The 25,397-nt window shown below is 46.8% G+C and overlaps 1 protein-coding gene across 2 annotated transcripts in view; it reads right to left on the reverse strand.

Moving 5' to 3' along the window:
* The window catches only part of NAMPT (nicotinamide phosphoribosyltransferase), a 172,029-nt gene that overhangs the window by 35,454 nt on the left and 111,178 nt on the right, over positions 1 to 25,397 (reverse strand). For both annotated transcript variants that reach the window (XM_063927050.1, XM_063927049.1), the window contains exons 2-4: positions 14,424 to 14,580; positions 13,832 to 13,935; positions 1,114 to 1,242 (exon numbers count right to left, since the gene is read on the reverse strand). In XM_063927050.1, the coding sequence (XP_063783120.1) occupies positions 1,114 to 1,242; positions 13,832 to 13,935; positions 14,424 to 14,580 (390 nt within the window). The remainder of the gene's footprint in view (positions 1 to 1,113; positions 1,243 to 13,831; positions 13,936 to 14,423; positions 14,581 to 25,397) is intronic.

Genomic DNA, 25,397 nt, shown 5'->3' on the forward strand with positions numbered 1-25,397 from the left:
GAGTAAAACCGAATCCGCTCATCACTACCTATTACCCAAGGTGGGTCCTGTGGACTACTGTGGACCCTGAAGGGGAAACATACATACAAGATACTAAGGCCCAAAATGTATTAAGCCTTAAAACGTGATCAAGTGGAGACTGATAAAACACAAATCAGCTCCTAACTATCATTTTTCAAACACATCCTGTGACATGGCATTTAGGAAGCAGATTGGCTGGTCATTTATCTCCCTTTATCCGTCTCCACTCTATCACTTTTTAAGGTTTAATAAATGTGGGCCTAATTCATAAATGTGGGCCTAATTCTCTTTATTGCGAGGTGTCAAGAAACAAGAAATTCAGGCTCTTGCAGTTTTTACTAATCAATTATAGAGTTAATTGCCTTCAAAACCAATAGCAACCCTTCATAGTGATGGAGCTGTAAATACCCTGCCCCTAGCCATTGATCATAAAATTATGCAACCTATTTAAGAGAACATAGAACATAAAACATAAAACATCTAGGAGGTCAATATAGAAAACACTAACTTACCATTGGGCAGGATTAGGAAATAAAGTGGGGCTGGGGGAGATCTAGAATGTTAACATGCGTACATTTAGGCATACTTGCCTACTTTTTGGCAGCTCTCTCCGGGAGAGAGCTGCCAGGACGGCTCAATGGAGGAAAATGACGAGAGGAGTGGGCGGGGAGGAGGCGGGACGGGGCGGGGAAGAGGCGGAATGGGGCGGGTGTAGGAGGGACAGAGGCGGAACGAGGGCGGGGTTACACCATTGAGCCCCCCCGGCTCGGTAATGCCGCTATAACCGGCATTTTATAGCAGGGGGCGTGACTATGATGACGCGATTCAACAAGAATCGCGTCATCTACTGTCCGGACCGCCCACTTTACTCTCAAAGTGGGTCGCCGGGCAAGGGGGCAAGTTAAAAACCGGGAGACTTGTCTGCTCTTCCGTGGGGCCAGGAGGGTCACCCGATTTTCGGGAGCCTCCCGGCCATTCCGGGAGAGTAGGCAAGTATGCATTTAGGTCATTTTTCAAGGTGAACAGCAAATTTTTGCACGCAGTTAAGAAAAACACAAGTACACATTTTGAAAGCATTTTAATTAAACAAACCTCAACCCAGTTTGTGAGCCAGTAGCATTCAGGATCTGTATTTTCTACTGTAAACAGCACATTCCCTCTGGGTATTACACTACCTTCAGGCACAGCCTTAACTTCAATAGGCAGGTGGCCATCATATTTCTGTGAGACAAATACACAAGATATAGCAATGGGTTACATGGCTGTGTGTTATTCTAAGGATAATTTAGAAAAGAATGCTAAAATACTAGTAAGTCATACTATTCATCCGTCCTTCTCATTGTGCTCCTATTGTAGAGTACAGGGAGCTGAGAAGGACTGCTCTACAGATTGGACTTGGAGCCAAGTTTTAAAGGCCAGTACAGAAAAGTTAAAGGTTAGAAAGCCTTAAGATATGTATTTCTACATTAAATAACTAAACAGTAACTTGTTCTGATGCTATATTCTAAAGTAATTGTTGTTTAGAAATTACCATTGTTACAAAAAAATAAAAAAAATAAGATTTTACTTACCGGTAAATCTATTTCTCGTAGTCCGTAGTGGATGCTGGGGACTCCGTTAGGACCATGGGGAACAGACGGGCTCCGCAGGAGACATGGGCACTTTAAGAAAGAATTTAGATTCTGGTGTGCTCTGGCTCCTCCCTCTATGTCCCTCCTCCAGACCTCAGTTAGAGAAACTGCCCGGAAGAGCTGACAGTACAAGGAAAGGATTTTGGGAATCCAGGGTAAGACTCATACCCATCACACCGTATAACTTGTGATAACTTTACCCAGTTAACAGTATGAACAATAACAGAGCATCAGATAAACCCTGATGCAACTATAACATAACCCTTATTTAAGCAATAACTATATACAAGCATTGCAGAAGAAGTCCGCACTTGGGACGGGCGCCCAGCATCCACTACGAGAAATAGATTTACCGGTAAGTAAAATCTTATTTTCTCTAACGTCCTAGTGGATGCTGAGGACTCCGTAAGGACCATGGGGATTATACCAAAGCTCCCAAACGGGCGGGAGAGTGAGGATGACTCTGCAGCACCGAATGAGCAAACACAAGGTCCTCCTCAGCCAGGGTATCAAACTTGTAGAACCTTGCAAAGGTGTTTGAACCTGACCAAGTAGCCGCTCGGCAAAGCTGTAATGCCGAGACCACTCGGGCAGCCGCCCAAGAAGAGCCCACCTTCCTTGTGGAATGGGCCTTAACTGATTTAGGCAGCGGCAACCCAGCCGCAGAATGAGCCTGCTGAATCGTGTTACAGATCCAGCGAGCAATAGTTTGCTTTGAAGCAGGCGCCCCAAGCTTGTTGGAAGCATACAGGATAAACAAAGATTCTGTTTTCCTGACCCTAGCCGTTCTGGCTACATAAACCTTCAAAGCCCTGACCACATCCAGTAACTCGGAATCCTCCAAGTCAGTAGTAGCCACAGGCACCACAATAGGTTGGTTTATATGAAAGGATGAAACCACTTTTGGCAGAAATTGTGGGCGGGTCCACAATTCTGCTCTATCCGCATGGAAAACCAGATAAGGGCTTTGATGTGACAAAGCCGCCAATTCTGACACACGCCTAGCCGAAGCCAAGGCTAGTAGCATGACCACCTTCCACGCGAGATATTTCAATTCCACCGTCTTGAGTGGTTCAAACCAGTGTGACTTCAGGAAACTCAACACCACGTTAAGATCCCAAGGTGCCACTGGAAGCACAAAAGGGGGCTAAATATGCAGCACTCCCTTTACAAACATCTGCACTTCAGGCAGAGAAGCCAGTTCTTTTTGAAAGAAAATGGATAGGGCCGAAATCTGGACCTTAATGGAACCCAATTTTAGGCCCAAAGTCACTCTCGACTGTAGGAAGTGAAGGAAACGGCCCAACTGGAATTCCTCCGTAGTGGCATTCCTGGCCTCACACCAAGCAACATATTTTCGTCATATACGGTGATAATGTTGAGCCGTCACGTCCTTCCTAGCCTTTATCAGCGTAGGAATGACCTCATCCGGAATGCCTTTTTCTGCTAGGATCCGGCGTTCAACCGCCATGCCGTCAAACGCAGCCGCGGTAAGTCTTGGAACAGACAGGGCCCCTGTTGCAACAAGTCCTGTCTTAGAGGCAGAGGCCACGGGTCCTCTGTGAGCATTTCTTGCAGATCTGGATACTAAGTCCTTCTTGGCCAATCCGGAACAATGAGCATTGTTCTCACTCCTCGTTTTCTTATGATTCTCAGCACCTTGGGTATGAGAGGAAGAGGAGGAAATACATAGACCGACTGGAACACCCACGGCGTCACCAGTGCGTCCACAGCTATCGCCTGAGGGTTTCTTGAACTGGCGCAATACTTCTGTAGCTTTTTGTTGAGGCGGGATGCCATCATGTCCACCTGTGGCAGTTCCCACCGACTTGCAACCTGCGCGAAGACTTCTTGATGAAGTCCCCATTCTCCCGGGTGGAGGTCGTGCCTGCTGAGGAAGTCTGCTTCCCAGTTGTCCACTCCCGGAATGAACACTGCTGACAGTGCGCTTACGTGATTCTCCGCCCAGCGAAGAATTCTGGTGGCTTCTACCATCGCCACCCTGCTCCTTGTGCCGCCTTGGCGGTTTACATGAGCCACTGCGGTGATGTTGTCTGACTGAATCAGAACCGGGTGGTTGCGAAGTAGAGACTCCGCTTGGTGTAGGGCGTTGTATATGGCCCTTAGTTCCAGGATGTTGATGTGGAGGCAAGTCTCCTGACTTGACCACAGACCTTGGAAATTTCTTCCCTGTGTGACTGCCCCCACCCTCGGAGGCTTGCATCCGTGGTCACCAGGACCCAGTCCTGAATGCCGAATCTGCGGCCCTCGAGGAGGTGAGCACTTTGCAGCCACCACAGGAGAGTCATCCTGGCCCTGGGGGATAGGGTGATTAACCGATGCATCTGAAGATGTGATCCGGATCATTTGTCCAGTAGATCCCATTGAAAGGTCCTCGCATGGAACCTGCCGAAGGGAATGGCCTCGTATGATGCCACCATCTTTCCCAGGACTCGCGTGCAGTGATGCACCGACACCTGTTTTGGTTTCAATAGGTTTCTGACCAGTGTCATTAGCTCTTGAGCCTTCTCCAATCGGGAGATAAACCCTCTTCTGGTCTGTGTCCAGAATCATGCCCAGGAAGGGCAGACGAGTCGTAGGAATCAACTGCGACTTTGGAATATTTAGAATCCAGCCGTGTTGTCGTAACACTTCCAGAGAGCGTGCTACGCTGATCAGCAACTGCTCTCTGGACCTCACCTTTATGAGGAGATCGTCCAAGTATGGGATAATTGTGACCCCTTGCTTCCGCAGGAGTACCATCATTTCCGCCATTACCTTGGTAAATATTCTCGGTGCCGTGGAGAGACCAAACGGCAACGTCTGAAATTGGTAATGACAATCCTGTACCACAAATCTGAGGTACGCCTGATGAGGTGGATAAATGGGGACATGAAGGTATGCATCCTTGATGTCCAGAGACACCATAAAATCCCCCCCTTCCAGGCTTGCGATGACCGCTCTGAGCGATTCCATCTTGAACTTGAACCTTTTCAGGTATATGTTCAGGGATTTTAAATTCAATATGGGTCTGACCGAACCGTCCGGTTTTGGTACCACAAACATGGTCGAATAATAACCCTTTCCTTGTTGAAGGAGGGGAACCTTGACCACCACCTGTTGAAGATACAATTTGTGAATTGCAGCTAACGCGATTTCCCTCTCCAAGGGGGAAGCTGGCAGGGCCGATTTGAGGTATCGGTGAGGGGGCATCTCTTCGAATTCCAGCTTGTATCCCTGAGACACAATATCTATTGCCCAGGGATCCACCTGGGAGTGAACCCACTTGTGATTGAAATTTCGGAGACGCGCCCCCACCGGGCCTAGCTCCGCCTGTGGAGCCCCAGCGTCATGCGGTGGATTTTGTGGAAGCCGGGGAGGACTTCTGTTCCTGGGAACTAGCTGTGTTGTGCAGCTTCCTTCCTCTGGACGCACCTCGGACTTTCTTCCCTTTTTTTGATCGAAAGGACTGCATTTGGTAATACGGTGCTTTCTTAGGTTGTGAGGAAACATATGGCATAACATTTGACTTTCCAGCAGTAGCTGTGGAGACCAGGTCCGAGAGACCCTCCCCAAACAATTCCTCACCCTTGTAAGGTAAAACCTCCATGTGCCTTTTTGAGTCTGCATCACCTGTCCATTGCAGAGTCCACATGACCCTTCTGGCAGAAATCGACATTGTATTTATTCTAGAGCCCAGTAGGCTAATGTCTCTTTGAGCATCTCTCATATATAGGACAGCGTCTTTTATATGCCCCAGGGTCATTAAGATAGTATCCTTGTCTAAGGTATCAAGTTCCTCAGATAAGGTATCCGTCCATGCTGCTACCGCACTACACACCCAGGCCGACGCAATTGCCGGCCTTAGTAAGGTACCCGAATGTGTATAAATGGACTTCAGGGTACCCTCTTGCTTTCTATCCGCAGCATCTTTTAGGGTGGCCGTATCCTGTGACGGCAGGGCTACCCTCTTGGATAAGTGTGTTAAAGCTTTGTCTACCCTAGGGGCAGATTCCCAGCGTAACCTGTCCGTTGGCGGGAAAGGATACGCCATAAGCATCCGTTTGGAAATCTGCAGTTTTTTTATCTGGAGATTCCCATGCCTTTTCACATAACTCATTTAGCTCGTGTGAAGGGGGGGGGGGGGGGGGGGGGGAGGTCACCACCTGCCTTTTTTCCCCATACATATGAACCCTCTTGTCAGGGACTGGGGTTTCCTCTGTGATGTGCAACACATCCTTAATTGCTATAATCATATAACGGATGGATTTAGCCAATTTAGGCTGTAACTTTGCATCATCGTAATCGACACTGGAGTCAGAATCCATGTCGGTATCTGTGTCAACAATTTGGGATAGTGGGCGCTTCTGAGACCCTGACGGCCTCTGCGACATAGGATCAGGCACAGGCTGAGACCCTGACTGTCCTAAGGTTTCAGCTTTATCCAACCTTTTATGCAAGGAATTAACATTATCATTTAAAACCTTCCACATATCCATCCAATCAGGTGTCGGCGCAGTCGGCGGAGACACCACATTCATTTGCTCCCGCTCTGCTTCCACATAGCCTTCCTCGCCAAACATGTCGACACAAGTGTACAGACACACCACACACACAGGGGATGCTCTTTTTGAAGACAGTTCCCCCACAAGGCCCTTTGGAGAGACAGAGAGAGAGAGTATGCCAGCACACACCCCAGCGCTATATAACCCAGGAATCACACAGTAACTTAGTGTTAACCCAGTAGCCGCTGTAATAATGATTTTTGCACCTAATTATGTGCCCCCCCCTCTCTTTTTTACCCTCTTCTACCGTGTATCTGCAGGGGAGAGCCTGGGGAGCTTCCTCTCAGCGGAGCTGTGGAAAAAAAATGGCGCTGGTGAGTGCTGAGGAAGAAGCCCCGCCCCCTCAGCGGCGGGCTTCTGTCCCGCGTTTATGTACAATATTAGGGCGGGGGCTCATACATATATACAGTGCCCAACTGTAGCCAAGAGGTCCTAATTGCTGCCCAGGGCACCCCCCCCCCCCCCCTGCGCCCTTACAGTGACCGGAGTATGTGGGTGTAGTGTGGGAGCAATGGCGCACAGCTGCAGTGCTGTGCGCTACCTCAGTGAAGACTGGAGTCTTCTGCCGCCGATTTCGAAGTCTTCTTGCTTCTTTCACCCGGCTTCTGTCTTCCGGCTCTGCGAGGGGGACGGCGGCACGGCTCCGGGATCGGACGACAAAGGGTGAGATCCTATGTACGACCCCTCTGGAGCTAATGGTGTCCAGTAGCCTAAGAAGCAGGACCTATCTGCAGAAAGTAGGGCTGCTTCTCTCCCCTCAGTCCCACGATGCAGGGAGTCTGTTGCCAGCAGAGCTCCCTGAAAATAAAATACTTTCTTATAGCAAGCTCAGGAGAGCTCACTAAACAGCACCCAGGTCGTCCGGGCACAGATTCAAACTGAGGTCTGGAGGAGGTACATAGAGGGAGGAGCCAGAGCACACCAGAATCTAAATTCTTTCTTAAAGTGCCCATGTCTCCTGCGGAGCCAGTCTATTCCCCATGGTCCTTACGGAGTCCCCAGCATCCACTAGGACGTTAGAGAAATAATAATAAATAATAATAATAATAATTATTATTAATACTCAAAATGTACAAAATCTTATTCTGTAATATGGGTTGTCTTCAGTATGCAGACTGTCGGGATCCCGGCGCACAGTATACCGGCACCGGGATCCCGACAGCCGGCATACCGACACTTATTCTCCCTCGTGGGGGTCCACGACCCCCCTGGAGGGAGAATAAAATAGTGTGGCGCGCGTAGTGTGGGGAGCGCAACGAGCCCGCAAGGGGCTCATTTGCGCTCGCCACACTGTCGGTAAGCCAGCGGTCGGGCTCCCGGCGCCGGTATGCTGGTCGCCGGGAGCCCGACCGCCGGCATATCGTAGTGAACCCCTGTAATATGCAATACAGTTACAGAGTGATGGTTATAAAGATCCACAGATTAAGATGCACACTGCTCCAGGGTAATCACCTTAGTGAATGGGCTGACATCGGTGTTCCTGTCAATGTGATACTCTGTGGGGGTTTGAGCAGTCCACAGTTTGTGCCTAATTCAGCATAGGTTGTAGTTGTGTGAAAATTCGCACAACTACAAACCTTTAAACTGACATGCAGGGGGACACCCAACACAGGGCAATTCCGCACCGCATTCTGGCCCCTCCCCCTCTGCGCTAACATGCAAGCACTTCCCTAAGGCAGACGGAGGGCCGCCATCCTTTGGGTTGCAGTAGTTGCATGCAACGTCACGTAGCCACCGCGGCCCGCCCCAGAAACAGTCCGTACATGCCTGCGTTGTCCCATCCCCCAAACAGTGGGCCAACGCCCACAAAACGCAACATCAATGCCCCCTCTGCCAGGTCTTAGACTGACTGCATTCCGAAGAGAGCCCAGTTTAAGACCTTGCACATGTGCGCTCCGGCATGCGCACATGTGCTAAAATTGGCGAATAGTGATTTCAGCACATTTACGAGTGATGTTGAATCGGGGGCTATGTGGGATGATGATGCGCATTAAAGCAAGAATCACCTTTCTATTTTTAAAATGGATTCGGAGGCTAAAGGTTTTCTGTATAGTCTGTTCTCAAAATTAAGCACTTAACTGGTATTCATATTGGATGCAACCGCTGCTAGCTGAGCTTTGGTCAACACATGCTGTCCCATTGCGCCCAACAGCTTTTAAAAGGAGATCCACTCTCTGGACCCTCATTTCCCCATGCAGTGATGTAACAGCCAGTGACAGCCGACATCAATGCCAGGCCTTTTTTTTTTTTTAATCTATAGATGTAGCCATGCTCATCTTACTGCAATATAGAATGTTATACTCTCAGCCTGGCACACCATGCTGTGATACTATTTAGCAATTAATGGAGCGATCGCCTGGGTGTGAATAGTGGCAGCTGACATACCATACAGCAAGCCGTATTACAGCATGCTGTTTCGCAGTAAGAGGAGCATGGCTACATGTGTAAGTCAGACAGCTGCAGAGATGAAAGTGGTGACGTTCTTATATAGATAGCATGGAAGGGGAGTGTTGCTGATCGGGAATGGTGGGAATATAGCTATAAATCTATCACTCTCTCTTGTGCAACATAACAGCACACCACACTTTGGAACTTTGGATCTTAGAAACAAAAAATAAATTCAGTTTATGCAAATCACCTCAGTAACTCCAGGTCACAGGAAATAAGTAGGCCCTGCTAACCCAGTTATTAGAAATACAGAGTACACGTAAATAACAGATTTGTATTTGATTAGTATGCAGCATGATTTAATAAATGGCTCCCAGGGCAGTTCTTGACAGTAACTAAGCCCGAGGGGCTGATGTAGAGTTTGATGCATTGAGTGCCAAAACATAAGCTTACACAATAAAAGGCCATTTCAGTCAAGTGGCAAAGCCATTAAAAACTCAATACAGGTTGAGTATCCCTTATCCAAAATGCTTGGGACCAGAGGAATTTTGGATATCGGATTTTTCCGTATTTTGGAATAATTGCATACCATAATGAGATATTGGGGTATATGCAATTGCGGTCGAATTCCCGAAATTGTCGAATTTCGGGTCATTTTCGACCCAAAAAAAAAATCGCCTATGCAATTCAGTGCTTTCCGACCAAAAAACGGACTTTCAAAATTCGACTTTTTGAAATTCGAATTTTTGCAAATTCGACTTTTCTGCAGTGATACAAGTGCTGCAATTCGACCAAAGCATATTCAATTCAAGTTTGGAAATTCGACAGCAGGGCTTTTAGACAGCAAATTCGTCATTTTCAATCCGCCACACTTTGGAGGGTGAAAACAAATAAAAAAATTTTAAACATGTTTTTTTTTGTGTTTTTTTTTCTGGGAATAGAAGATCTATTTATATTAGAAGGGATTAGGTACTTTTTTTTTTTTTTTTGGAGGCACAAATATTATTTATATATTTTTTAAAATATTATTTTTTTATTTTTTTTTTTTTTTTTTATGCTGGAACGGTAAAATCATAAAAAAAAATGGCGTGGGGTCCCCCCTCCAAAGCATAACCAGCCTCGGGCTCTTCGAGCTGGTCCTGGTTCTAAAAATGCAGGGAAAAAATTGACAGGGGATCCCCCGTATTTTTAAAACCAGCACCGGGCTCTGCGCCTGGTGCTGGTGCCAAAAATACGGGGGACAAAAAGAGTAGGGGTCCCCCGTATTTTTAACACCAGCATCGGGCTCCACTAGCTGGACAGATAATGCCACAGCCGGGGGTCACTTTTATGCCGTGCCCTGCGGCCGTGGCATTAAATATCCAACTAGTCACCCCTGGCCGGGGTACCCTGGGGGAGTGGGGACCCCTTCAATCAAGGGGTCCCCCCCCCCCAGCCACCCAAGGGCCAGGGGTGAAGCCCGAGGCTGTCCCCCCCCATCCAATGGGCTGCGGATGGGGGGGCTGATAGCCTTTTGTGATAATAAAAAGATATTGTTTTTTCCAGTAGTACTACAAGTCCCAGCAAGCCTCCCCCGCAAGCTGGTACTTGGAGAACCACAAGTACCAGCATGCGGGAGAAAAACGGGCCCGCTGGTACCTGTAGTACTACTGGGAAAAAAATACCCAAATAAAAACAGGACACACACACCGTCGACAGTAAAACTTTATTTCATACGTCGACACACACATACTTACCTATGTTCACACGCCGACATCGGTCCTCTTCTCCATGTAGAATCCACGGATACCTGAAAAGAAAAGTTCAATATACTCACCTCAGCCATGGTCCAGAGATAAATCCACGTACTTGGCAAAAAAACAAAGCGAACACCCGCTCCATGCCGGACTGAAAGGGGTCCCATGCTGACACATGGGACACCTTTCCACGAATGAGACCTGTCAGTGACAGCTGTCACAGACAGGTCTCTAAGCCAATCAGGAAGCGCAACTTTGTTGCGCTCACCTGATTGGCTGAGCGCTGTCTGCACTGTGACAGCGCATCGCACAGCTCCCTCCATTATATTCAATGGTGGGAACTTAGCGGCTAGCGGTAAGGTCACCGCCGGTCAGCGGCTGACCGGCGGGTGACCCCACCGCTACCCGCAAAGTTCCCACCATTGAAAGTAATGGAGCGGCTTTGCGAGGCGCTGTCACAGTACAGACAGCGCTCAGCCAATCAGGTGAGCGCAACGGCAGTAGCGCTTCCTGATTGGCTGAAGGGACATCAGTGACAGGAGTCACGTGATGTCCCGGCATTCGGGAGAAAGGGGTCTGATGTGAAAACATTGGACCCCTTTCTAGTCCGGTATGGCTCGGGTTTTTGCGTTTTCTTTTTTTTTTAACAAGTACGTGGATTTATCTCTCTGGACGCTGGAAGGTGAGTATCATTTTTTCACAGGTACCCTCGGATCGTCGGAGACCGTGGCAGTCGGCGTGTCAACATAGGTAAGTATGTGTGTGTCGGTAGTGTGTAATAAAGTTTTACTGTCAAAGGTGTCTGTGTCCTGTTTTTATTTGGGTATTTTTTTCCCAGTAGTACTACAGGTACCAGCGGGCCCGTTTTTCTCCCGCATGCTGGTACTTGTGGTTCTCCAAGTACCAGCTTGCGGGGGAGGCTTGCTGGGACTTGTAGTACTACTGGAAAAAACATTATCTTTTAATTTTCACAAAGGCTATCAGCCCCCCCATCCGCAGCCCATTGGATGGGGGGGGACAGCCTCGGGCTTCACTCCTGGCCCTTGGGTGGCTGGGGGGGGGGACCCCTTGATTGAAGGGGTCCCCACTCCCCCAGGGTACCCCGGCCAGGGGTGACTAGTTGGATATTTAATGCCACGGCCGCAGGGCACGGCATAAAAGTGACCCCCGGCTGTGGCATTATCTGTCCAGCTAGTGGAGCCCGATGCTGGTGTTAAAAATACGGGGGACCCCTACTCTTTTTGTCCCCCGTATTTTTGGCACCAGCATCAGGCGCAGAGCCCGGTGCTGGTTTTAAAAATACGGGGGATCCCTGGCCAATTTTTCCCCTGCATTTTTAGAACCAGGACCAGCTCAAAGAGCCCGAGGCTGGTTATGCTTTGGGGGGGGACCCCACGCCATTTTTTTTTCGGGTTTTTCACGATTTTTCCCGTTTTTTAAAATCGCGGCAAAATCCGCCAAATCGGCCGATTTTCGCCCGCGACCCTGGCGAATCCGTTTTTCATTGAATATGGTGAATTCCGGAAGCCACCTTCCGGAATTCACCTGGCGAATTTGGTCGAATTTGAAAAACGGCGAAAATTGCCGCGAATTCGACCGCAATTGCATATACCCCTTTATGGTGATGGGACCTAAATCTAAGCACAGAATGCATTTATATTCCATATACACCTTATACCCCCAGCCTGAAGGTAATTTTAGCCAATATTTTTTTATAACTTTGTACATTAAACAAAGTGTGTGTACATTCCCACAACTCATTTATGTTTCATATACACCTTATACACACAGCCAGAAGGTCATTTAATACAATATTTTTATTACCTTTGAGCATTAAACAAAGTTTGTGTACATTGAGCTATCAAAAAAACAAAGGTTTCACTATCTCAGTCTCACACAAAAAAAGTCTGTATTTCGGAATATTCCGTATTTCGGAATATTCCGTATTTCGGAATATTTGGATATGGGATACTCAACCTGTATGTAGTATAGTGTTCACTCTAGGCTGTTTTAGCAGGGCGCCGCGCCCTGCCCGTTTTTTAACAGGCAAAACCCGCCCTGCCCCTTTTGCGGCGCCCTGCTAGAACAGCCGCCCGCTCCCTGCCCTCCCGGCGTGTATAGATGCCGTGCGCATGCGCGCGGCATCCATTCACGCATTGGGAGAGGGCTGGGGGAAGCCCAGCACCGACGGAGGTGCTGGGCACGCCCCCAACAGTGACGTCGCCGGCCACAGACGCTCTCTATAGTAGCGTCTGTGGGCCGCACCACCCCCTAAAATGACGAGGGCGTAGCCACGCCCCCTAATTTGCGTGGCCGCACCCCCATTTCGGACGCGCGCGCGGCTTCGTGTGCCCCCGGAGTCCGGCGCCCTGCCCCTTTTCACTCCTAGAGTGAACACTATAGTAGCAGCATATTACAGCAGGTGGAACAGTACCATGTGTGCCAGTTTTACACCAGGAGATGATATTGGACAGGAGTTAAACAAATCACTGGGCACAATATAGGGGTCTATTTATGAAGCAGTGAAAAGAGGGGAAGTGAGCCTCTGGAGAAGTTGCACATGGCAACCAATCAGCATTGAAGTAACATTTATAATTTGCATACTATAAAATTAAACAGAGCAGCTTATTGGTTGCCATGGGCAACTTATCAACTCTTAACTGCTTTCTGAATATACCCCATAGTATATTAATGATGTGTCTGCGAAATTCAAACAAATGAAAATGAGCAGGGGCTAGAATACCCACAGAAAGGGGGAAAAAAAAAGAAAGAAAGGAGAGAGAGCGAGCGAGTGAGCGAGTCTCAAGAGATAAACTGCTGGAGGGAATGGGGGCAGTGGTAGTTGGCTGAGGAAAGAGGAAGGAAACGCCATCTCGCTGGGCAACGGTCACATTGAGCACCTTTGTCATGCAAAATGTGTATCTTAGTTGCGTAAATACGACTACTTTGCTAAATTGCATTGATCAATATTATGTGCGAATGTGTCAACCTGTACACAAAGTACTACGGTGCAGCAGCCGCTGCTTTTTCCTCACGCCAAGCTCTATTGTGCTTCATCTATGACTTTGTATGCATTTTGAACTAATTAAACAAATTACTAATACAATTTGCGGTGTTCCACTGCATCTGCAATGCAAATAAGATACAAAATGTAAAGAAAGAGGCACTACACATATCGTAGAGTCCAAGTTGCGCTAGGCATCTCACATAGACACACTGTTCCCTGTACCCGCACTGCAGACAGGTAGGAGCACTTCTGGAACTTCTGTTTCCTCTCAGGGCTCTATGAAGTCTCTCTCTAGTCTGGAAATATTCTGGGAGACTAAATGACACCTTGGAAAGTCATTTACTCATTTGTGGGGTTCTTATTTAATCAATAGGGCATTATATGTATAAGAGAAATTTGAAGACAGTAAGTTACAAATGAACAAAACAAAATTATGCCCATTTTATGAATCTTGTGGACGGTAAAATAACAATGTTCTCCTACCTCAAGGATGTAATTCCATCCAGTCTCATTAAAAACATCATCTTGGAAGTGCTCTCTGTATACCTCTTTGGCTTCTTTAATTTTTTCTTTGGTCACCACTTTTCCTGATGAAGAAAGAAAAAAAAAAATAGAAATTGTGACAAAAGCACCCTAAATGGTCACACCGGTTATCGTACACATTTTGTATGGCATCCCAAAGACCACTAGTCTATTGAATGGACACACCTGGGAACAAAATAAGAATGTGCCAGGGCTCATTGCATATGGCCAGCCAGACTGGCAAACATAGTGTTAATGCCAAAATAGGCATTGGACATGTACACGTATTGTAAAGGTAAAAATTAAAAAATTAAAATAATTTTATTATGTTCATAGTTGTTGGGTTAATGCAATGCATGCAGTATTATTTCTGGTCCCAGTGCGATTCTGGCACTATAGCAGCTAGATTTAAATCAGCAATTAGTTTTGAAACAAAACCAGACTTTCTGCCTTCAAACAAATCGCCTCTTTAAAACTACATTGCCAGACTCGCTCCGTGATCAGTAAACATAAGTCCCTTACATTTGGGTCAGTGTGTTTAAAATGCACATACCTTTTAGATACTTCTTTAGAATGTATTGCAAACCATAAAAGACTGTTTCTTCATATTTCACCTTCCTAATTTTGGAGTTTTCGATCTTCTTTTCCCGACACTCAAAATAAGAATATACTTTGCTTGTATTTGGAGGGTACTGTTTATAATGTGTAACCTGGGAGAGGGGACATTAAAAAAAAAGAAAGAAAAAAAAAAAAAGGGGCACACGTTTAAATACACATCCCAATACTGAACTAAAGGCAGTATTTGCCACAGACACTGTACCATTATATATTTGTAAATGAAAACATAATTCCTAAATCATAAAATGTTCTGGAAAGAAGCCAGACAGTATTTAAATCAACGGATTTCACAGCTCTAGGAGAATGAAAATCCCTGTCCTAGGCAGAAAAACTATTTCTAGGTAACCAATAATAGGGGCAATTCAGCTCTTCACAATAGCAGCAAGTTGATATATTATTAGAACTCAGAATCTTAACATTTATCGAGAGTACCTCACCTTGACACTGGCCCTGAAACGTTTGTTTTTGACGAAAGTCACGAATAGACTATTAACGTTATTAAGACTCAGTGCCGCCTTTGACTTTTTTGTTCGACTATGCCACTGTATTACGGAGGGCACCGGTGCACATTATATACGTTATTATTGGAGTGCGCACCTCATGCCGCTTATCTACTTTTTTATATGGGGGCACCCAGCTCGTTACTGTTGCAAGTGGCTGTGCCAGGTCCTGCTGATAGATTTATGGTAAGAAATTACAGTTGTTAAATCTTTCTGCGATGTACACTGGGTTCCACAGGGAACAAACACAGAAAAAATTCCTGCGCACTGATCAAGGGTATAAGACACTCTGTTAGATGTCTGTGGGTGTAAAACCTATCTGTGATTATCTCTTAGAGTAAATCCAGAGAAGTCCCGGTAAAGTCAATTGCAAAAACAATCAGTATTCAGAGATTTTACAGTCAATACTTGTGCTGATCTCTCTTAATTATAGAAGATAAAACTTGTACTCAGTCGGCCCCACCGGTTGAAACGCGTTGGTGTTTACTGCGGCCCAGGACTCGGTGAAGGTAAAGCTTAATAGGGGAAGCTTCTTAATCACCCCTATATGCCAATTACTGTGCCTTCCACTGAAGGTCACTGAGGGTACGCATGCTAAGTCATTTTAATTGTAAACGTGTCCAAATAAACTTGTATAAGTCTGCACTATGATTCCCCATTATTTGTTTTGCATGTACCATATTTGAGGACACGGACAAAGAATTGAAAACGGTGGGGCCGACTGAGTACAAGTTTTATCACGTGTAGCATTTCTAATTGTTTGGAGGACCTAGGGAGAGACCAGATAAGAGAGTTTACTTTTGACTGTCAAATTCTACTGGGACATTGCTTCAATTCCCTGATCTTCTATAATTGAGAGATCAGCACAAGTATTGACTGTAAAATCTCTGAATACTGATTGTTTTTGCAATTGACTTTACCGGGACTTCTCTGGATTTACTCTAAGAGATAATCCCAGATAGGTTTTACACCCACAGACATCTAACACAGAGTGTCTTATACCCTTGATCAGTGCGCTGTGTTTATATTGTGTTTTAGTGATTGGTGGAAGTCACATTTAATTTCAGCAGCCTGATTTTCAGTAAGGAGCGCAGGTGGTTGATTCTTCTTTCATCCACAGGGAACAACATCTGGGATGTCCTAAAGCAGTTCCTCATGGGAAGGTATGCACTGTAGCGGGCACAAGAACACGGCGTCCAAAGGAAGCATCCTGGGAGGTGGCTGTATCAAAGGCATAGAACCTTATGAATGTGTTCACTGAGGACCACGTAGCCGCCTCGCATAATTGTTCAAGGGTCGCACCACGGCGGGCCGCCCAAGAAGGTCCAACAGACAGAGTAAAATGGGCTTTGATGGTAGCAGGAGCTGGAAGGCCAGCCTGTACATAAGCATGTGCAATCACCATTCTAATCCATCTGGCCAAGGTCTGCTTGTTAGCAGGCTAGCCACGTTTGCGAAAACCAAACAGTACAAAGAGAGAATCAGACTTCCTTCCTGTCCTTTTCACATAGACACGTATAGCCAGTACCACATCCAAAGACCGCTCTTTGGAAGACAATTCAGGAGAGACAAAGGCCGGAACCACAATCTCCTGGTTAAGGTGGAAAGAAGACACCACCTTAGGTGGGTACCCAGAACGCATCCTAAGAACCGCCCGGTCACAGTGAAAAACCAGATAGAGGGACCTACAAGACAAGGCACCCAAATCAGACACCTGTCTAGCAGAGGCAATAGCCACTAGAAACAATACCTTAAGGGAAAGCCACTTAAGGTTTGCAGATTCAAGAGGCTCAAACAGAGACTCTTGTAATGCCTCCAGAACCACCGATAAATCCCAAGGGGCCACAGGTGGGATGTAAGGAGGTTAAATCCGTAACACACCCTGCGTGAATGCATGAACATCAGGCAGAGTGGCAATTTTTCTCCGAAACCAAACCGACCAGGCAGAAATATGAAACTTGATGGAGGCCAGACGAAGGCCCAAGTCCAGGCCCTGTTGTAGAAAGGACAAAAATATGGCCGTACTAAACTTTTACGCGTCATGATTGTTAGATGCGCACCAAGCAAAGTAAGAATTCCAGACCCTATGGTAAAGCCAAGCAGAAGCCAGCTTACGGGCCTTCAACATAGTCTGAATGACCGCCTCAGAAAAACTTTTGGCCCTCAGTATGGAAGCTTCAAGAACCACGCTGTCAAAGCCAGACAGGCCAAATCCTGGTAAACACAAGGGCCCTGAACGAGGAGGTCTGGTCGTTGTTGAAGCAGAAGGACGCTCTAACGAGAGACCCTGAAGGTCTGAGAACCAATGCCATCTGGGCCACGCTGGAGCGATCAGAAGTAGGATTCCTCCTTCTTGCTTGAACTTCCTTATTACTCTGGGCAGGAATGACACTGGAGGAAACACGTATGGCAGCCAAAAGTTCCATGGAATTGCCAGAGCGTCCACGAACGCTGCTTGAGGATCGCTTGTCCTTGCTCTGAAGACCGGAAACCTGTGATTATGTTGAGACGCCATCAGGTCCACATCTGTGAGGCCCCACTAGTCCACTGAAGTTGAAATACTTCTGCATGGAGGTTCCACTCTCTGGCGTGTACGTCCTGACGACTGAGGAGGTCCGCTTCCCAGTTTAGGACCCCCGGAATGAACACTGCCGATATGGCTGGCAGATGACGTTCCGCCCACTGAAGAATTCTTGATACTTCCCTCATTGCCATGCGGCTTCGAGTGCCGCCTTGAGGATTTATGTGCGCCACTGTGGTGGCGTTGTCCGACTGCACCTGAACAGGTCTGTTCTGTATTAAATGCTGGGCCAAGTTCAGAGCATTGAACACCGCCCGCAGTTCCAGAATGTTTATCGGGAGAGACTCTTCCTTGGTCCACCGACCCTGAAGGGAGTGTTGCTCCAACACCGCGCTCCAACCTCTCAGACTGGCATCCGTCGTCAGAAGGACCCAGTTGGAGATCCAGAAGGGATGACCCCTGCTCAATCGTTGGTCCTGCAGCCACCAGCTGAGTGACAGACGGACCTCCGGAGACAAGGAGATCATGTGAGACCTGATCCGGTGAGGCAGGCCGTCCCACTTGGCAAGAATCAAAATTTCTGCAGAGGGCAGGAATGGAATTGAGCATACTCGACCATTTCGAAAGCAAACACCATGAGACCTAGCACTTGCATCGCCGAATGTATCGACACTTTCGGACGAGATAGGAAGCATCGAATCCTGTCTGAAGTTTTAGGACCTTCTCTTGAGACAAGAACAACCGCTGGTTGAGTGTCCACCAACGCCCCTAGGTGCACCATGCCCTGAGCAGAGACCAGGGAAGATTTCTTCCAGTTGATGAGCCACCCGTGGGCTTGCAGAAACTGGAGCGACATATCCAGATGGCGTAGGAGAATATCTGGGGAATTTGCCAGGATCAACAAATCGTCCAGATACGGGAGGATCCTGACCCCTTGACGGCGGAGCACAGCCGTCATTACCGCCATGACCTTCGTGAAAACTCACGGGGCCATGGTCAAACCAAAAAGTAAAGCCCGAAATTGATAATGGAGGTTTCCCACAGCAAACCTCAGGTATTGTTGATGCGACATTGCAATAGGAATATGCAGGTAAGCATCCTGAATGTCCAGGGAGACCATATAGTCCCTGGGCTCCAAGGCCAGAACAATAGAGTGAAGAGTTTCCATACGAAACTTGGAGACTCTCACAAATTTGTTCAAGGACTTGAGGTTGAGAATTGGCCGAGAGGACCCATTCGGTGTCGGGACTAGGAACAGCGGTGAATAGTACCCCTTGCCTCTCTGAGCCAGAGGCAGCTGTACCAACACTCCAGTGTCCAGGAGGGACTGTACCACCGAATGAAGAGTTTTCGCCTTCACCTGATCCGAAGGGACGCCTGTCAGGCAAAATCGATGAGGGGGGACGATTCTTGAAGGATATGGCGTAACCGTGAGTGACTACTTCCCGTACCCAGGCATCGGAAGTGGTCTTCAACCATTCCTAGGTAAACCCTAGAAGTCGGCCTCCCACCCTGGGATCCCCGCCCTGTCATGCAGCAAACTTGTCAGTTTTGGAAGCAGGCTGATGGGCAGCCCAGGCACGTTTAGGTTTGAGCTTAGAGATTTTGGAAGTGCGAGCTTGTTTTGGGTACGCCTGACCTTTTGCTTTACCTGAAGGACAAAAGGAGCGAAAGGAAATACTCGTAACCTTCGGCAACTGAAGGAGCAGTACTAGGTAGACACGCTGTTTTAGCAGATGCTAAGTCAGCCACTTTCTTGTTGAGGTCCTCTCCAAAAAGAATGTCTCCCTTAAAAGGGAGCACCTCCAGGGTTTTCTTTGAATCCAGATCCACAGACCAGGATCGCAACCATAAAATCCGGAGAGCCAAAATGGACGTAGTAGAAGCCTTGGCCGCCAGAATAACGGCATCAGAAGCAGCCTCCTAAATGTAATGAGAGGCTGTGACAATATACGAAAGGCATTGTCTAGCATCATCAGAAAAGTTGGAAGGCAGCTCTGCTTCCACCTCCTGAGCCCATGCTTCAATAGCCTCTGCAGCCCATGTCGCTGCAATAGTTGGCCCATGCACAGCACCTGCCAGGGTGTAAATCGCCTTTTAGCAACCCTCCACACGCTTATCCGTCTGTTCTTTCAGAGACACGACGGTAGTTACAGGCAGAGCTGAGGATACCACCAGCCGCGCCACCTACGAATCCACTAGTGGGGGTATTTCCCAATTCTTACTTACCTCCGCAGCGAAGGGATAGCGAGCCAGCATCTTCTTGTCAGGTGTGAATTTCTTTTTGGGATTTTCCCATGATTCCTGACGAATGTCAACTAAATGGTCAGAATGAGGTAAAACTTGTTTAACCACTTTTTGACGTTTAAACCTATCCGGTTTCCTAGGAGCAGCTTCAGGCTCTGGGTCATCAGTAAAGTATATCCTGTGAAACACCTATATTAACTAATAACCCTGATGCACCTAGCCCCCTCAGGTTATAGAATATAGGGATAGCAATCTGAGTGAGATACACGAAATGGAAGTCACGCAGCAGCTAAATACACACAGTCACATTGTACAATGCAGAAATTATGACATGCAATAAAACTGCACTGGACTAGCAATACAAAGTAATACTAAGTATAGCTATACAATAGATAGATATATCAATGCACAGTAAAGACTGGATATATATCACAGGGTACTTGTACTATATAACCCTGACTAAATACACTGTTTCTTAACTAACACTGTCAGCAGACATGTAGAATACTTAAGTGTCCAGTAAAATGCACAGCGTCGACATGCAGGCAGCTTTACAGGGGAGGATTTGCCCAAACAGTCCCAGGATCAGCTCTGCTTGCTATAATGGCGCCCAAACACAGAGACAGAGACCGAGACCGAGACAGAGACAGAGAGAGAGAGACACACAGAGAGAGAGACAGAGAGAGACAGCTCCAGGGCGGGAACATTTACCCTAAATGGCGCCCTGGGGCCAGGGGAGGGGCTACAGGTCAAAGCCTTATCCCCTTGCTGGTCTTCACCACCGGGTGCTGCGGGCTATATAGTAAACTTTTTTAGTAAAACCGACCTGTGCCCTTGCCCTGGTGGTCTAGTGGGGTCCCTCTACTGCCACAGTGTCCACGCCAGCGCGGCCCGCTTCCCATGCCGGATCGAGATTTCCAGGGGGTCCCGCCTGGGGGACCCTCTTACTACCTCCTCCCTGAGTGCGGCCACGTGATCCTGGAGAGCTTCGGTGGTGTGTGTGTGTCTGACAGATGAAATCCCGGAGCCTCCGCTGTAAGTACCCGGCAACCAGGACACGGGAGTATACAGCACCGCTGGGGGAGGTGGTGGATCTGCAGCAGGAGATGTCTGACAGACATCTAACACTCACGGTGCCTCTGCTGCAGCCCTTGAAGTCTTCAATATTCACTTAATAAAGCTCTTCTGAGGGCTGCTAGAGCAGCCCACCTGTTGTATGCCTGCACTGCATGGCACCAACTACAAAACTGAGCTCCTGTGCACGGAGGCGGGGTTATAGAGGAGGCGGCACTATGCATTCTGTTAAGAAGGTCAAAGCTTTTAGCCTGTTAGTGCCTCGGATCAAGATCCTACTCTACACACCGATGTTATTCCCTGTGGAACCCAGTGTACCCCGCAGCAGAAATAGGGATAGCAATATGTGTGGGATACACGAAAGAGATAAAACAGTAGCTATTGGCACACTCAGTCACATATACAATGCAGAAATTACCAACAATTAAACTGCACTGGACTAGCGATACTAAGCACAAACTGTACCACTAAGTAAAGCTATATAGGTATATAAATATAACAATGCACAGTAAAGACCAGATGTATATCACAGGGTACTTGTACTAAATATCCCTGTAGTAATGCACTTGTTCTTAACTAACACTGTCTAAATGACATGTAGAATACTTAAGTGTCCTGTAAATGCACAGCGCTGATGATGCAGGCGGCTTTACAGAGGAGACATTGCCCAGCAGTCCCAGAATCAGCTCCGCATGTGCGCGCGCGCGGCCCGTCTCCTAAAGACCACGGCGGATTGCGGTTTTCAGCGGGTCACGCCTGGGGGGCCCTCTTACCTCCTTCCTGTAATGCGGCCACGCGATACTGGAGAGCAGCGGCAAGTGTGTGTGTGCCTAAAGAGAAATCGGAGCCCTCCACTGTAAGAACCCGGCAACCAGGGCGCGGGAGTACAGCGCCGCTGAGGGAGGTGAGGGAAGTCTTCTTTCTTCTAAAAAAGCTCTTTTCAGGGCTGACTAGCACAGCCCTCCCTGTTAGCTGCCTGCACTGCAGGCACCAACTTGTACCCCTTTTCAACTAGCTAAAAAAACATGGGTAAATGCACGGCGGCGCGCAATTACCAGTGTTTGTTGCTAGCGGAAAAAGTGGTCAACCCGGATCAAGTGATCTGGGAATCCTACCCAGATAGCTTACGGGTTGAACTCGTGTTCAACCCGGTAAGCTGTGCAGTGTAAACGGAAGCCGTGTCGATGCGACACAGCTCCCGTTCACAGTCTATGGAAGGGCGGCGCTGGGAGATCATGTGATCTCCCAGCGCTGCCCTTGCCGCATCGCTAGCAGCGTCACCAACCCGGCAATATGCCGGGTTGGTAAGCGCAGTTGGAAAGGGGGCTGAGCACGGGCCGCAGCCGGGTAGCACCTGAATCAGGCTCCCGGCTGCGACCCGTGCTTAGTAGGGGGAAAAGGGGTATTACAAACTGAGCTCCTGTGCACAGAGGCGGGGTTATAGAGGAGGCGGCACTGTGCATCTTGGGAACAGTCAAAGCTTTTAGGATCAAGATCCAACTCGACACCCCCGATGTTATTCCCTGTGGGAACCCCAGTGTTCCCCGCTGCAGAAATATATATTATATATTTTAGAGAAAGATAGAGATATAGATAGATATATATCTATCTATCTATCAGGTCCGGCACTCCTTGCTCCACTTGAAACTGCGCCGGTGCCCTCACAGGATTATTCGTGTAGCATGCACAGGTGCGGCACTCAGGCTTGTAAAAATAACACTTAAGTCTGTGGAATTATGATCAACGTTTCAATATTATCAATATTGTCATCAAGCCTGATGACAATATTGAAACGTTGATCATAATTCCACAGACTTAAGTGTTATTTTTACAAGCCTGAGTGCCACACCTCTGCATGATGATGATAATATAAAAAAAAAAAAAAAAAAAAAATTAGATATATATATATATATATATATATATATATATATATATATATATATATATCTATCTATATATCTATATATCTATATATATATATATCTATCTATCTCTCTCTATAGAGTGTACTTTGTAACAGCGGCACTCTGCAGTCTGATCAACGGTGAAAAAAAAGCCTTTATTTCGGTCCTACGCCGTTTCGGGGTTACACCCCGTCTTCAGGGACAAACAGTACATACCACATTGCAAAAACATCAATCTTATATACCCATCTAACAAGTACTCTTAGTGAATAACACCACTCACCTGTCCAGCGCTGTTGTTCCCGCCGAGTCTGGCCGCTGTGTGTGCGGGTCTCAAAGCGATGACGTCAGCGGTCAGCGCCGGACAGGGAGCACCAATGAGGGAGTCAGTAAGAGTGTTGCTAGGCGACTCCTATCTATAACAACAAAGCAGTGCGTGTTATTCCAACGAACCCATGCAACATTAAAAGCTCCTAATGAGCAAATCACTAGCTAACTCTACCTAACTCAATACTACCTATATTAAAATCAAAGGAGGACATTCCCACTGGATAGTTAGTAGTTAAATAACAAGTCTCACAAAGAACTTAATATTGCTACAATGTAACAAATCTCCACTAAATCTTAAAACATCCATAACAATACCATACTAAAGAAATTCTAAATTACTGATCTATGTACCAATGGCTCACTAGAGCCTGACACTAACTGGATATATTGAACTTAGCCATACCAAGTGAAAAATGCAAAATCTCATTATAAGAAACACTGAAGTCCTAAAGTCTCATTCAGGCCACCTGGGGATATGGTATTTAAGACATGAATCCATTGACTTTCTCTCTGCATGGGAATCTTATTGCGGTCACCCCCTCTACGCAATGGGGGCACATGATCTATGATAATGGCTCGTATACTTGCTATATTATGTTTGGCTGTCAAACAGTGACGAGCCACTGGCTGTTCACTTGTCCCTTTTTCTGTAGCCTGCTTGATGGCACTTCTGTGGAGGGCCATCCGTTCGCGGAATTGGCGTTGCGTCTTACCAACGTAAGCCAACCCGCAGGGGCATTTCAACACACATATATATATATATATATATATATATATATATATATATATATATATATATATATACATACATACATACACACACACACACATACACACACACATATATATATAATATATATATATATATATATCTATATCATGAGTTGTCGTACACGTCACCCGATGTAAAATTTTAAATGACTTGCCTGTGTGAGGATGATAGAAATTAGAGCCAGTTAATAATATATTACACGTTGAACAACCTAGGCAGCGAAAGCATCCCACCTTAGGCCGTAAAAAGTGGGTTTGCTGCTGCCTAGTGAGTGGAAATACATCTAATTTCACTACTCTGTCACCAATGTTGGAACCCCTGGTATTGCTGGGTAATATCCTGGAGTCCAACAGGGCAGGTAAAGCTTTATCTGTATTTATGATAGACACAATTTTTTTTAACCTGTTGTGTAATGGCTGTAGTTGCTGCTGTGAATTTATTAACCCACGGAATTATCTGTGCTTGTTGTTTCTTATCTACCACACTGGACTGATTCAACAAGGAATCTCTAGAGCGATTCATCACTTTATGTTTACTGGTCAATAAGTCCTGCCGTGGGTATCCTCGTTGTTCAAACTTATGGACCATCCGGTCCAAAGAGGGTTCTACTAGTTTAGGATCTGATATGATCCTTCTAGCTCTTAAAAATTGTGATTGTGGCAAACCCTTACGTAATGGTAAGGGATGTGAACTGGCATGGTGTAAAAGTGAATTACGGTCTGTTGGTTTAAGGTATAGGGCTGTTTGTAATTGACCCTCCTGTATGGAAATGATGACATCCAGAAAATGTATTTCATTATGGGACATCTGGTGCGTAAATTTCACCGGACTCCCAGTGTCATTGTGTTCCTTTAACAAACGCTCTAGATGTTCCTGTGGTCCCTGCCAAAAAATAAGAAGGTCATCTATGTACCTCTTATAGAAGTACATAGATGACATGAACGGGGAACCAAAAAGTGTGTGTTCAATCGAATGCATGTAGGCATTGGCGTACGATGGGGCCACTGGGGACCCCATCGCACAGCCAAGTGTCTGCAGGTAAATGCGACCATCAAAAGGTAAAGTAATTGCGTGTCAACACTAAGGTCAGTAACTTCAAGAAAAATTCAACCTCTGGACCAAGGTAAACAGGATTGTCGGTGATTAAATGACGGACTGCCTCTACACCTGCATCATGTGGGATGCAGGTGTAGAGGCTAGTCACGTCTGCGCTACACAGGGTTAAGTCTTCTGGGAGCGTGCCCAATGATTGTAGACTTGTCAGCAGGGATGTTGTATCTTTAAGATACGACGGAATTTTCTGAATACAATGATTAAGAAACGCATCTAGGAAAATGGCTACTGGATGATATAAAGAATTTACTGCCGACACTATAGGTCGGCCAGGTGGATTAGATAGCGATTTATGTACTTTAGGTACAGTGTAAAATAACGGAATCTTAGGATAATCTACTGTCAACGCTCTTTTCTGTTCTAATGATAGAATCCCTGACTCACTAGCCTGTGTCAATATATCATCCAATTCCTGTTTAAATTTCGCTGTTGGATCATATGATAAGAG

The sequence above is a fragment of the Pseudophryne corroboree genome, chromosome 6, assembly GCF_028390025.1.
Source record: "Pseudophryne corroboree isolate aPseCor3 chromosome 6, aPseCor3.hap2, whole genome shotgun sequence".
NCBI lineage: Eukaryota > Metazoa > Chordata > Amphibia > Anura > Myobatrachidae > Pseudophryne > Pseudophryne corroboree.